The 13496-nt window shown below is 43.3% G+C and overlaps 1 protein-coding gene across 2 annotated transcripts in view; it reads right to left on the bottom strand.

Moving 5' to 3' along the window:
- Positions 1 to 4209: 4209 nt before the first annotated feature.
- The window catches only part of LOC110153811 (P2Y purinoceptor 14-like), a 10485-nt gene continuing 1198 nt past the window's right edge, over positions 4210 to 13496 (bottom strand). The window contains exons 2-8 of one of the 2 annotated variants that reach the window (XM_055166624.1): positions 12955 to 13020; positions 12658 to 12742; positions 9156 to 9370; positions 7211 to 7318; positions 6427 to 6616; positions 5910 to 6163; positions 4210 to 5444 (exon numbers count right to left, since the gene is read on the bottom strand). In XM_055166624.1, coding sequence (XP_055022599.1) covers positions 5234 to 5444; positions 5910 to 6163; positions 6427 to 6616; positions 7211 to 7318; positions 9156 to 9370; positions 12658 to 12738 — 1059 coding nt within the window. In that variant the 5' untranslated portion in view covers positions 12739 to 12742; positions 12955 to 13020 and the 3' untranslated portion in view covers positions 4210 to 5233. The remainder of the gene's footprint in view (positions 5445 to 5909; positions 6164 to 6426; positions 6617 to 7210; positions 7319 to 9155; positions 9371 to 12657; positions 12743 to 12954; positions 13021 to 13496) is intronic. The other variant, XM_055166625.1, reaches the window with a different exon arrangement.

The raw sequence follows: 13496 nt of genomic DNA, 5'->3' as shown, positions 1-13496 counted from the left end.
TGCACTTTTTGTGAAAAGGAGATTGAAAGCACTGATTATCTTTTTTTCTTTTGTGCTACAATCCAACCCTTTTGGTCTGAAATGCAACTCTGGATCAATTCCACATTTCGTTCTTTACCAGTCTTGTTAAACAGAGATGTTATAATTTTTGGTGTACTACTACAAAATAAAAAAGAAGAACTCTGTGTAAAACTTAATATTATGTCTTGCCAAATTTTACATCCACAAATGTAAAATTCAGAAATGTCCCCCTAACTTTGCTTGTTTTAAAAACGAACTAAGATTATATATAAAAACTCTGAAACATATGAATGGTCCTAAACCTCAAAAAGTGTCTTCCTACATGTGCGAAATACCCCTGGACTTTATGGACTCTGGCTGAATGAACTTACTTCCCTTTGCTATTATCATTTTCTATTCTTAAATGCACTTTTTTTGTATTATATTGTATTGTTTCTATACAATATGTTATGTTTATGTTCCCTCATCCCAACATGTAACTTCTGACGACACACAGCCATGTTTGTTATATCAAGTTTATGCACCCAGTTGTGTGTAATAATAATAAAAAAAAAAAAAAAAAAAAAAAAAAAGGCTAATCTGGGATCATGTGACATTGAGCTCAGCCCGTTGACTTGAATGAGCGGCCATTTTGGAACCTGGGGGCTTGACTGAGCTAAGAAATGTCTGTAAATACTTTATCATAATGTGAATAGTTTAGTCCTGGTTTAGTCCTGGTTTAGACCTTGTTTAGTCCTGGTTTTAGTCCTGGTTTAGACCTGGTTTAGTCCTGGTTCAGTCCTGGTTTAGTCCTGGTTTAGACCTGGTTTTGGTTTAGACCTGGTTTAGTCCTGGTTCAGTCCTGGTTCAGTCCTGGTTTAGTCCTGGTTTAGACCTGGTTTAGACCTGGTTTAGACTGGTTTAGTCCTGGTTCAGTCCTGGTTTAGTCCTGGTTTAGTCTGGTTTAGACTGGTTTAGACTGGTTTAGTCTGGTTCTGGTTTAGTCCTGGTTTTAGACCTGGTTTAGACCTGGTTTACTCCTGGTTCAGTCCTGGTTTAGTCCTGGTTTAGTCCTGGTTTAGACCTGGTTTAGTCCTGGTTCAGTCCTGGTTCAGTCCTGGTTTTGACCTGGTTTAGTCCTGGTTTAGTCCTGGTTTAGACCTGGTTTAGTCCTGGTTCAGTCCTGGTTCAGTCCTGGTTTAGACCTGGTTTTAGACCTGGTTTAGACCTGGTTTAGTCCTGGTTTAGTCCTGGTTCAGTCCTGGTTTAGTCCTGGTTTAGACCTGGTTTAGTCCTGGTTTAGTCCTGGTTTAGTCCTGGTTTAGACCTGGTTTTAGACCTGGTTTAGTCCTGGTTCAGTCCTGGTTCAGTCCTGGTTTAGTCCTGGTTTAGACCTGGTTTAGAACTGGTTTAGTCCTGGTTCAGTCCTGGTTTAGTCCTGGTTTTAGACCTGGTTTAGACCTGGTTTACTCCTGGTTCAGTCCTGGTTTAGTCCTGGTTTAGTCCTGGTTTAGACCTGGTTTAGTCCTGGTTCAGTCCTGGTTCAGTCCTGGTTTTGACCTGGTTTAGTCCTGGTTTAGTCCTGGTTTAGACCTGGTTTAGTCCTGGTTCAGTCCTGGTTTAGACCTGGTTTTAGACCTGGTTTAGAACTGGTTTAGTCCTAGTTTTAGACCTGGTTTAGACCTGGTTTAGTCATGGTTTAGTCCTGGTTTAGACCTGGTTTAGTCCTGGTTCAGTCCTGGTTTAGTCCTGGTTTTAGACCTGGTTTAGAACTGGTTTAGTCATGGTTTAGTCCTGGTTTAGACCTGGTTTAGTCCTGGTTCAGTCCTGGTTTAGTCCTGGTTCAGTCCTGGTTCAGTCCTGGTTTAGTCCTGGTTTAGACCTGGTTTAGAACTGGTTTAGTCCTAGTTTTAGACCTGTTTTAGACCTGGTTTAGACCTGGTTTAGACCTGGTTTAGTCCTGGTTTTAGACCTGGTTTAGTCCTGGTTTTAGTCCTGGTTCAGTCCTGGTTTAGAGTCCGGCAGTGAGTGGGGGGGTTACTGTAAAAACAGTTAAATCCCTCTGTGTAATCCATTTATTTCAACAAAGTAACTGTAATCCAATTCCCATGAGAAATGATAATAAAGACATTTTTGTAAAATCAGGTGTTTTGATTAAAGTGTCTGTGACAGGTTTGACTCGATTTACTAAAATAGTTGAGATCAATATTTTAGCAAAGACTTGAATTTGCCTTTTTTATTTAACCTTGAAATAATTTGTATTTGTGAAAGATTAAACTGAGTGGAAATTAGAGCGTCACAGAGGCGTCACATGCACTTGGACTGTTTTATTTGACTCTTATTTCTGTAGATTTCTGGTGTGTGCACTTCACTTCATGTTTGTTATGCATATTTAACCATCACTTCTTAAACTGTATCTCTTCAGCCCAAAGTCATGTGCCGCTGTCTAATATGTTAAAAACCTGCAAAATAAAATACAAACTTGAATTATAAAAAATGTTTATAACAATAAAATAAACACAAACAAAGAAGAAGTGCAGCCTGCTGAAGCCGTCATAACATTAAAGAAATACTTGAGCCCCCTCTGCTGGCGAAAATAAAAATGACATCCTCACGTCAACAGAATTTCTCTTAAACGTTGCTTCTCTCAGTGAAGTTTCATAAACAGATGTTTTTGGTCTGGTCCGTCTTTTAAGTGTTTTCACCGCACACTTTCCTCATCTGGAACAACTGCAAGGCCTTAAACAAATCAACAAACAAACAACGTCACTTTTTCTTCAGAACTTTATATAAACCAGAGAAAATCTAATGTTTTGATTGGTGATATTTGCAATAAACTTTAAATTAAATATTGGAAATAGAGGTCGAAACCTGTTTTCCATCCATTTTCTTCGGCTTATCCGGGGTCGGGTCTCGGGGGCATCAGTCTAAGCAGGGACTCCCAGACTTCCTTCACCCCAGACACTTCCTCCAGCTCCTCCGGGGCGACCCCGAGGTGTTCCCAGGCCAGTCCAGAGACATAGTCCCTCCAGTGTGTCCTGGGTCTTTCCCAGTGTGTCCAGAACAGACGTCCTCCCCTCAGCTGCTCCTGACGCTACGTGGAGGAGCAGCGGCTCTACTCCGAGCTCCTCACTCTGTCTCTAAGGGAGACGCCCAGACGCCCTGCGGAGGAAACTCATGTGTGTGATCTCGTCCTTTCGGTCATTATCCAGGGTGTCCAGAGGTGAGAGGAGGAACAGAGACTGACGATAAATCCAGACTCAGCTCCTCTTCACCACAACGACCGATACAGCGACCGCATCACTGCCCACACTGCACCTGTCCACCTGTCAATCTGCCCACGCTGCACCTGTCCACCTGTCAATCTGCCCACACTGCACCTGTCCACCTGTCAATCTCACGCTCCGTCCTCCCCTCACTCCAGAACAAAACCCCGACACACTTGAACTCCTCCACTTGAGGCAGAGACTCTCCACTCACCCGGAGACGACAAGACACATTTTTTCTGGTCGAGAACCTTGACCTTGGACTCGGAGGAGCTGATCTTCATCCCAGACGCTTCACACTCGGCTGCAAACCTCCGGCCCCTGACTGCGCCTAGAAATTCTGTCCATAAAAAGAATGAACAGAACCAGTGACAGGCCTGAGCAAAGGGCCCAGACCAGAGCAAACCCTTCAAAGCTCCTGTGACACTATTTTCTGCTCTGTTCTAATGTTGTGTCCTCATCACAAACAGACCTGGACTTGAGTTCTTCTCTCAAACTGAAAACACTTTGTCATGTGGTAATACCGGAAGTGTTCCACTGTGTTTTTAAACTCTAGACACCTTCACTAGAATCATGTGGTTCAATTCAGCTCTGGAATTTTCAATCTCTACAGAATTTAAGGTAAAAAACGTGTGAGTGAAACAAAACACAACACAACTCGACAGAACGACTCAGATGAGTTGTTGTGGCTGTTTAAAATCAGATCAAATCACCTCACTGGTTTTGTGCAGACTTTTGCACCTGTCACCCCTGCCGCCCCTGTCGCTCGGGCTGTGAACAGGAAACTGAGTGTGGTCAGTGTGTGATGTGCTGTTCGAGGTTATTATTATATTATCGTTTACTTCCTCTGAACGACACATTTTCAAATAAAAACACTTTTTCCGACTCTGCTCCTCACACAGACGCACAATAACAACAACAACAATAAATATAATAATCATAATCATAATAATCATAATAATAATGAATTTTTATTTATAAAGCACTTTTAAAAATAAGGATTTCAAAGTGTGTACAAGCAGCAATGAACAATAAAAATGCATAAAAATAGCACAGAAAACACAAAAACAGACGCAAACAATCCAAATAATTATAATAAACAAATAAAAAAAGAAATAGAAAAAACATAAATAAGTTAAAACTAGTTAAAGGAAGGACAACTGATAAAATGAGACTTATGATTTAAAAGACGATACTGATGGTGCGAGACTTATCTCCTCAAGCAGGTCATTCTGAAGCCGAGGCAAAGCCTGGACTGAAAGGGCTTCGTCATCTTTGTCCGGAGGTTGGACTTTGGAACAGCCACAAGGACCTGAAGATCTAAGACTGAAGAGGAACAGTCAGAGGGACCTGAGGATCTAAGGCTCATACAGGGTTAAAATTTCTGAAATGTATCTCGGTCCAAGACCTAAAGGAGCTTTGAAAGTCATCAGTAAAATGTTCAAATCAATTCTAAAACACACAGACAGTGAAGGGAAGTAAAACAGGGTCATGTGTTGATGTTAGACCCTGGAGGAGCCGAGCTGCTGCTTCTGAACCAGTCGGAGGCGGGAGATGGATTTGGAGTCAAGGCCGGAGAAGAGGGAGGGACAATAGTCTAGACTGGAGAAGATGAGCGCGTGGATGAGTTTTTCAAGATCAAGGCGGTGGGGGGATAGTTTTGATTTTGCAAATTGTGAGACTTTTTTGGATGTGAAGGTGGAATTTGAGGTGAGAGTCAAAAATGATGCAGAGATTTATGTCAGCAGGGGCGATGTTGGGAGCGAGAAACTCTTTTCTGCATAGTTTGCAATAAACAGCTCCTCTGTCTGTTCCTTTGGGTCATTTTTTTGAGTAGAAATTTACCGTCCAGCAGACCCAGAGAACTTTCCTGCTCCACGTTGTTTGGCATAAAAACGAGGTAATGAATCATAATTCACACATTAATGTCTCAACCTTAATTTACATGATATCTTTTTTTTAAAGCATTATGAACTTTGAGGTGAAACGTTGAACAGCACAACTGCAGTTGATGTTCCCATAGACCGTGCTTCTCCTGCAGGTTTCGCTCTTCTACGCAGGGACTGGAGCAGAGTGTGTCTGAACGAGCGGCACATCAGGAAGTAGACCAGAGGGTCCAGACACACGTTCACCGAGGCCAACATGAGCGTCGCCTCCTTCACCTGGAACAGCACGAACCTGAGGAGCAGAAACAGGTGAGACGCTCCAAAAACTTAAACGTGCACAAAACCTCTGAACTGGAAAATCGAATGAAAACTCCCTGGGGATGTTCTTGTGTCTAACATGTTCCACAGTACGACACTGAACATAGTTCTCTTGCGTTTATTCAGTCACAGGAGTTTTTCTAGTTCAAAATCACAGACTGGACGTAACTGGACCTGACTCCTGATTGGCTCTTACAACAGCCAGACTCCATGAGCTTCATTTGTCTGGAGCTCACTCCCTTAGTCCACGTCTTTATACAGTCTGTGGTAAAACTGCACTTTCACTGTGAGTGAGCGCGCCTCTCCACAGATCTGACCTGTAACTTGGCCTGGCGGTGTCCCCCACTTGTAAAATACCATATTGTGGAACATTCGATGCAAAGCAAAAGCAAATCTAGCCCGTGTGGATCTCGTGTGTGGAGCGTTTGTGTGGACAGACCTGGAGTGCTGGCTGAATCCGGACCAGGGCATCTGGCTTAAAGTGTAGGGGATTCTGCAGAGGTGGTACGGGACGAAGCACAGGGCGAAGACGAGGAGGAGGCTGAGGATGCTGCGCCTCGACTTCCTGCAGACGGAAGAGTTTGAGCGAACGCGCCGACACGAGCGATACACGTGGACCCCGATGGAGGTGTAACAGGTCACCATGACAACCAGGGTCAGCCAGAACACGCCCACCGAGAAGATGGACGACGCCTGACCAAGACAGAAAGAGAGAGGAAGAGAGGAAGAGGCATGTGGGACAAATCTGGGTTAGATCATTGTCTGCATTTGACCCATTCTTAAATGTGCACTAAACACCCTCCTTTTACTCCTCCCCTAAGCAAAACCAGAAAAACCCTCCAGAGTGGGCGGTGCCTGGCGAGTTGGAGGCGGGCTCTGGAGTGATGATTGACAGCCGACCGACGGCCACAACAATCTAACGCGGCACTAAAATGTCAAAATAAGGAGGATGAGACCTTGTGCCAGCGCACGCCCAGCTCCGTCTTCAGATCCATGCAGCGTCTGGCGTTCGTCTCGTTGGCGTCGCGGCTCGTTAGCAGGACGTTAGGGAGCGTGCTCAGAAGCATCAGGCCCCACGTCCCCACGGCAACGGTGAAGGCGGAGCCAGGACTCTGCAGGAAGTGAACCACAGACACACGCCCAAAACTGGAGACACAAAGGGGAGGAGTTTATTCAGAGCTTAATGACATCACCTTAGGCTGTTGATATAAATGGACATTGCAAACATGAGAGCTGGCGTCTTCCAGCCAGGAAGTGTGGACATGTGGACATCTTAACACTGGAGTAGTGCATGAGCTGACCACTGGGGGCAGTAGTGAAGTTTAGCTCAAACAAAGCTAAAGGTTTAAGGCAGTAACAACAAATAAATGTCTCTCACTTCCAAAAGATGAGAACGGCTGTGGGCGCCGCCGTGTTTGTTTATTTGTTGCTCTATTTTGTTGTCAGTTCTCAAGGTGATTTTTAGCTCCCTCTGGTGGTTGTTTCACAGAACTCAGCCTTGATATTAGAAGTGTTTGGAAGTATAAAAGCAGCGATGGGACATAAGGGACGAGACCTACAGACATGAACTATGTTTGATACCTAAAGAATAAACAGGACATTTTGTATCACCTGAACTTCATTTTAATTTACTTACAGCAGCAGCATTAGTAGTACTCTCACATGTTGAGCTGCAGTAGTAGTAGTAGTAGATGTAGTAGTAGTAGTAGTAGTACTAGATGTAGTAGTAGTAGTACTCACACGGTGGGTTGGGAGTTTCGGACAATCTTGGTGTATCGTTCCAAACTGATGAGACCCATAAACATGATTCCAGTGTACATGGAGAAGTAAAACAAGACCGCCACAAACCTGCAAAAAAAAAAAAAAAAACTGGTTCAGTCCTGGTTTAGGTCTGGTTTGACCCTGATCAACCTGATCAACCTGACCAACATCATGAACCTGACCGACATCATGAACCTGACCAACATCATGAACCTGACTGACATCATGAACCTGACCAACATCATGAACATGTGATGATGTAATGGATGTGATGATGTGATAATGTAAAAGATGTGATGATGAGATGATGTAATGGATGTGATGATGTGATGATGTAATGGATGTGAATGATGTAATGGATGTGATGATGTGATGATGTAATGGATGTGATGATGTAATGGATGTGATGATGTGATGATGTGATGATGGATGAATGTGTGATGATATGGATGATGTGTAATGATGTGATGGATGTGATGATGTAATGGATGTGATGATGTGATGGATGTGATGATGTAATGGATGTGATGATGTGATGATGTAATGGATGTGATGATGTAATGATGTAATGGATGTGATGATGTAATGGATGTGATGATGTAATGATGTAATGGATGTGATGATGTAATGGATGTGATGATGTGATGATGTAATGGATGTGATGATGTGATGATGTGATGATGTAATGGATGAGATGATGTAAAGGATGTGATGATGTAATGGATGTGATGATGTGATGATGTAACGATGTAATGGATGTGATGATGTGATGATGTAATGGATGTGATGATGTAATGATGTGATGATGTGATGATGTGATGATGTGATGATGTATGATGTATGATGTGATGATGTGATGATGTGATGGATGTGATGATGTGATGATGTGATGATGTAATGGATGTGATGATGTGATGATGTGATGATGTGATGATGTAATGATGTGATGATGTAATGGATGAGATGATGTGATGATGTAATGGATGTGATGATGTGATGATGTAATGGATGTGATGATGTGATGATGTAATGGATGATGATGATGTGATGATGTAATGGATGTGATGATGTAGGATGTGATGATGTAATGGATGATGATGTGATGATGTGATGGATGTGATGATGTAATGATGTGATGATGTGATGATGTGATGATGTAATGGATGAGATGATGTGATGAAGTAATGGATGTGATGATGTAACGATGTAATGGATGTGATGATGATGATGATGTAATGGATATGATGATGTGATGATGTGATGGATGTGATGATGTAATGGATGTGATGATGTAAAGGATGTGATGATGTAATGGATGTGATGATGTGATGATGTAATGGATGTGATGATGTAATGATGTAATGGATGTGATGATGTGATGATGTGTTGATGTAATGGATGTGATGATGTAATGGATGTGATGATGTGATGATGTAATGGATGAGATGATATGATGATGTAATGATGTAATGGATGAGATGATGTAAAGGATGTGATGATGTGATGATGTAATGGATGTGATGATGTAACGATGTAATGGATGTGATGATGTAATGATGTGATGATGTAATGGATGTGATGATGTGATGGATGTGATGGATGTGATGATGTGATGGATGTGATGATGTCAGGATGTGATGAATGTGATGGATGTGATGGATGTGATGATGTGATGATGTCATGATGTGATGATGTCATGATGTGATGAATGTGATGGAGGGATGTGATGGTTCCAGTTTTCAGGAACCATGTTATTGGTGATATAACTGTAAGTTTTACGTTTTGCTGCACAAGTTGCTGCTCCAGTGACTGCAGCGAGTCCAGCCCTGCCCCCCCAATGAGTCGGTCCCAGGTTCTAAGTGTGCCTCATGGAGACAAAACTGTTTAGTTCTAGTCTAGTCCTGGTCCGGTCCTGGTCCAGTACCTGCACATGATCACGTGCAGTCTCCAGCCTCCCACCCCGAGCTGGGCCAGGAGTTTAAAGGGGAAGTAGATGAGCATGAGGAGGTCGGCCAGCAGCATGTTCTTCAGGTACACCACCAGGGCGGCGTCAGAGGGCACGCGGCAGAACACGAAGGAGGCCACGGCGTTCAGGAGCAATCCCACAATGCACAGGGCCAGGTAGAGCGGGGGCAGGACCTGAGGGAAACGCCCAAAACGATGAGTCACATGTATACTATACAGCAGGCATGTCCAAACTACAGCCTGTGGGCCAAACGCGGCCCTCGGACAAATCTTTCTTGGCCCTCAGGCTTCCAGGTGACTTGGCCCAAATTACCTTATATCAATTAAAAATTTACTTTTTACTGCAAGTTTTTTGAGAATCTATCTTGATAAAGCCAGTATTGAATATTCAGTTTGTGGTTTTAAGGATCTTGGTGTGAAGAAAGTCTGATGGCTCATTCTAACGTGTCAAACATGCACATATTTCAATTATTCACTGTGTTGAGCACCAGTGTATGGCCCTCAATCGGCCTCTGCTTCATCTGTGTTTACATATGTGGCCCTTGATGAAAAAAGTTTGGACCCCCCTGTTATACAGTCTCGTCGTGTAAAGAGTGTGACGTCACCCACAGCCTTCAGCTCCAAATGAAACTCATCAAGTCTAACGATTATAGTGGCAAATCCGGAGCTGAATTCTGACCGCGAGTGTCACAGGGACTAAAGAGCCAATCAGGAGCGAGGCTGTTGAAGGTAACGCCCCTTCCCGCCCACACCTCTGGTTTAACAGGGAGCGAACGCTTTGTAATGCTGAGACGCTGAGAGCACCTCAGGGAGCAAAGTCACCTGATCGATCTGTTATTAACGTCCAGATCTTGATTTAGAGATAAAATGTTGACATTTATTGAATAAAGTCAAAATGGTTATTGGCAAAATGGTAAAAAAAATAAATTAAAAAATGACACAGATCCGATTTTTTCAAATGTGACCCAGGCCACTTGTAGCCTGATTCATCAGCCCGTTTCACTTTGTAGAAACCGTCTGACCTCACAGCATTAGGATTTGTTCGCTCGACAGTAGGCGGGTACTTTTTTTATTTAACCAATCGCTGCTGTTTGGTTGTGACGTGTGTAATGCTCCACTAATGGGATTAACTGGTTTATTAAGCTTTTCCCAAATCCCATAAGAAGAAGAACAATAACGTCTTTCCCCTTGATAAAATTCACCAAACATTCTCTTTGTTCCGGCTTTAAATCTTCGGGGATCTTGGGAATCGTCGACAACACAGAATATATGACTCTTCACTGATTGGCTGGTGCCTGAACTCACACTTCTGGGGTTCTTGTAAACCGTCTATTGTCTTTTGATTCCTGGTCTAGTCGCTGGAGAGAAATGACATTGAGTGGAGGCAGTAGGTGGCGTATCCCCCTCACTGATGTTCATTTAGCATCAGAACTTATTTTATCTCACGGCGATAAACTATTTGAGTGCTCTGACAATTCGTGTGAACCTTGTGGTGTTAAACCACAGACCCGGAAATATGAATGAAAAATGTGCCAAAGACCTGTTAAAGACCTGGTTTAGATCTGGTTTAGACCTGTTATAGACCTGGTTTAGTCCTGTTATAGACCTGGTTTAGACCTGGTTTAGACCTGGTTTAGACCTGGTTTAGACCTGTTATAGACCAGGTTTAGACCTTTTATAGACCTGGTTTAGACCTGGTTTAGACCTGTTGTAGACCTGGTTTAGACCTGTTATAGACCAGGTTTAGACCTGGTTTAGACCTGTTATAGACTTGGTTTAGACCTGGTTTAGACCTGGTTTAGACCTGGTTTAGACCTGGTTTAGACCTGTTATAGACTTGGTTTAGACTTGGTTTAGACCTGGTTTAGACCTGGTTTAGACCTGGTTTAGACCTGGTTTAGTCCTGGTTTAGACCTGTTATAGACCTGTTGTAGACCTGGTTTAGACCTGTTATAGACCAGGTTTAGACCTGTTGTAGACCTGGTTTAGACCTGGTTTAGACCTTTTATAGACCTGGTTTAGTCCTGGTTTAGACCTGGTTTAGACCTGGTTTAGACCTGGTTTAGACCAGGTTTAGACCTGGTTTAGACCTGGTTTAGACCTGGTTTAGACCTGTTGTAGACCTGGTTTAGACCTGTTATAGACCTGTTATAGACTTGGTTTAGACCTGGTTTAGACCTGTTATAGACTTGGTTTAGACCTGTTGTAGACCTGGTTTAGACCTGGTTTAGACCTGGTTTAGACCTGGTTTAGACCTGGTTTAGACCTGGTTTAGACCTGGTTTAGACCTGGTTTAGACCTGGTTTAGACCAGGTTTAGACCTGGTTTAGACCTGGTTTAGACCAGGTTTAGACCTGGTTTAGACCTGGTTTAGACCTGTTATAGACCAGGTTTAGACCTGTTATAGACTTGGTTTAGACCTGGTTTAGACCTGTTATAGACTTGGTTTAGACCTGGTTTAGACCTGGTTTAGACCTGGTTTAGACCTGGTTTAGACCTGGTTTAACCACAGACATATATATGAATGGATAATGTGCCAAACAAAGAATCCGTCCATATCTTCACCTCATCGTTTTATTCTCTGCAGGATTCAAAGTGTGCGGTTTATAGTCCAGACTTTAGGGTATAAACACTGTATGTTTCAATCAATTATTCTCTGTTCTCTGTTCTAGTTTCCTCGTCACAATCATAAGTGGAGTTGTGTTTTGTTTCATTCACATGTTTGACTCTCAAACTCTGCACTTTTAGTTCTTCTGTCAAACTGAAAACCCTCTGTTCCTCTTTGTGACGTGACGTGAATCACTCACACTCACTCGTCTGTACTGTCAATTTAACAACATAAAGCCACAACAACAACAACTCTGCTGGTGTAGATTCTCCTGAGTTTAGTTTAGATTAACTCTGCTGGTGTAGATTCTCCTGAGTTTAGTTTAGATTAACTCTGCTGGTGTAGATTCTCCTGAGTTTAGTTTAGATTAACTCTGCTGGTGTAGATTCTCCTGAGTTTAGTTTAGATTAACTCTGCTGGTGTAGATTCTCCTGAGTCTCCACTGTCAGTTCAACACTGGCAGATTTACTGAGAACAACACTCCCTGAGAACTCTCCTACACACTGGTTTAGTCCTAGATTAGACCTGCTTTAGTCCTGTTACAGACCTGGGTTAGACCTGGTTTAGACCTGTTATAGACTCGGGTTAGACCTGGTTTAGACCTGTTATAGACTCGGGTTAGTCCTGGTTTAGACCTGGTTTGGTCCTGTTCTAGACCTGGTTTAGACCTGGTTTAGACCTGGTTCACGTTTGCTCTTTAAACATGGTGTTGTAAATGAAAGTTGAAAGTATGAGTGTTAAAGTGCGAGTGTTAAAGTGTGAGTGTTAAAGTGTTAAAGCGCGAGTGTTAAAGTGTGAGTGTTAAAGTGCGAGTGTTAAAGTGCGAGTGTTAAAGTCAGAGTGAGTTTGTTACCTCCTCTGTGAAGACGCTCCTGAAGTCTGAAGACGACGACAGGTTTGAGGGACGAGAAGATGAGTTCAGCCTGTCCTCCATCTGTCTGAGAGAGACCACACAGTCAGATGCCCTCCCACACTCCCACGCTCCCAGACCCCGTGTGTCAGATGCCCTCCCACACTCCCACGCTCCCAGACCCCGTGTGTCAGATGCCCTCCCACACTCCCACGCCCGGACCCCGTGTGTCAGATGCCCTCCCACGCTGTGGCATTGTGTAACCTAAATTTTAAGACTTTTAAAATGGATTTGACTCACAGATTGTCGGCTGTTCTTCGGTTTATGCTCCTGCTGTGAGTCCAGGTCCGGACCAGAAGGACGAGTCTGAACACAGTCAAAGATCATCTGTGACATGAAGCATCTGCACTCTGAGGAGCTCAAGAGTCACGACAGACAGACTCAAACTCAGAGAGGCAGAGTTTCAGGTTCACGCAGCTAAAACCTGGATGAGTCTGAACATGAGACACAGACTCGACTCTGACTCTGTTTAAATCCAAACTCTAAACCACAGGTGTCAAACATACGGCCCGGGGGCCAGATCCGGCCCTCCAACACCTTTAATTTGGCCCTTGGCTGATTTTCTACTAAAATATTTTAATTATATTTTCTATTAAAATGGTGTTAATTTTCTGTGGTGTTTATCACAGCAGCGTCTCCAGCGTCTCTGTACGTGGCCCCTCCCACCAGAGCAGCACAAATGAAGACTTGTCTCTTTCCAAACGCTCTTAAAGGACGATCGTTTTGACTGTTGACCGTGACACCCTCATCAGAAAAATGTCCAACATGAGAAAAGTGGAGCC

This window comes from Boleophthalmus pectinirostris, unplaced genomic scaffold, assembly GCF_026225935.1.
Source record: "Boleophthalmus pectinirostris isolate CB_2022bp ecotype Guang Dong unplaced genomic scaffold, ASM2622593v1 HiC_scaffold_9, whole genome shotgun sequence".
Classification (NCBI taxonomy): domain Eukaryota; kingdom Metazoa; phylum Chordata; class Actinopteri; order Gobiiformes; family Gobiidae; genus Boleophthalmus; species Boleophthalmus pectinirostris.
The sequence above is the reverse complement of the archived record's forward strand: the minus strand, read 5'-3'. Positions and strand labels throughout refer to the sequence as shown.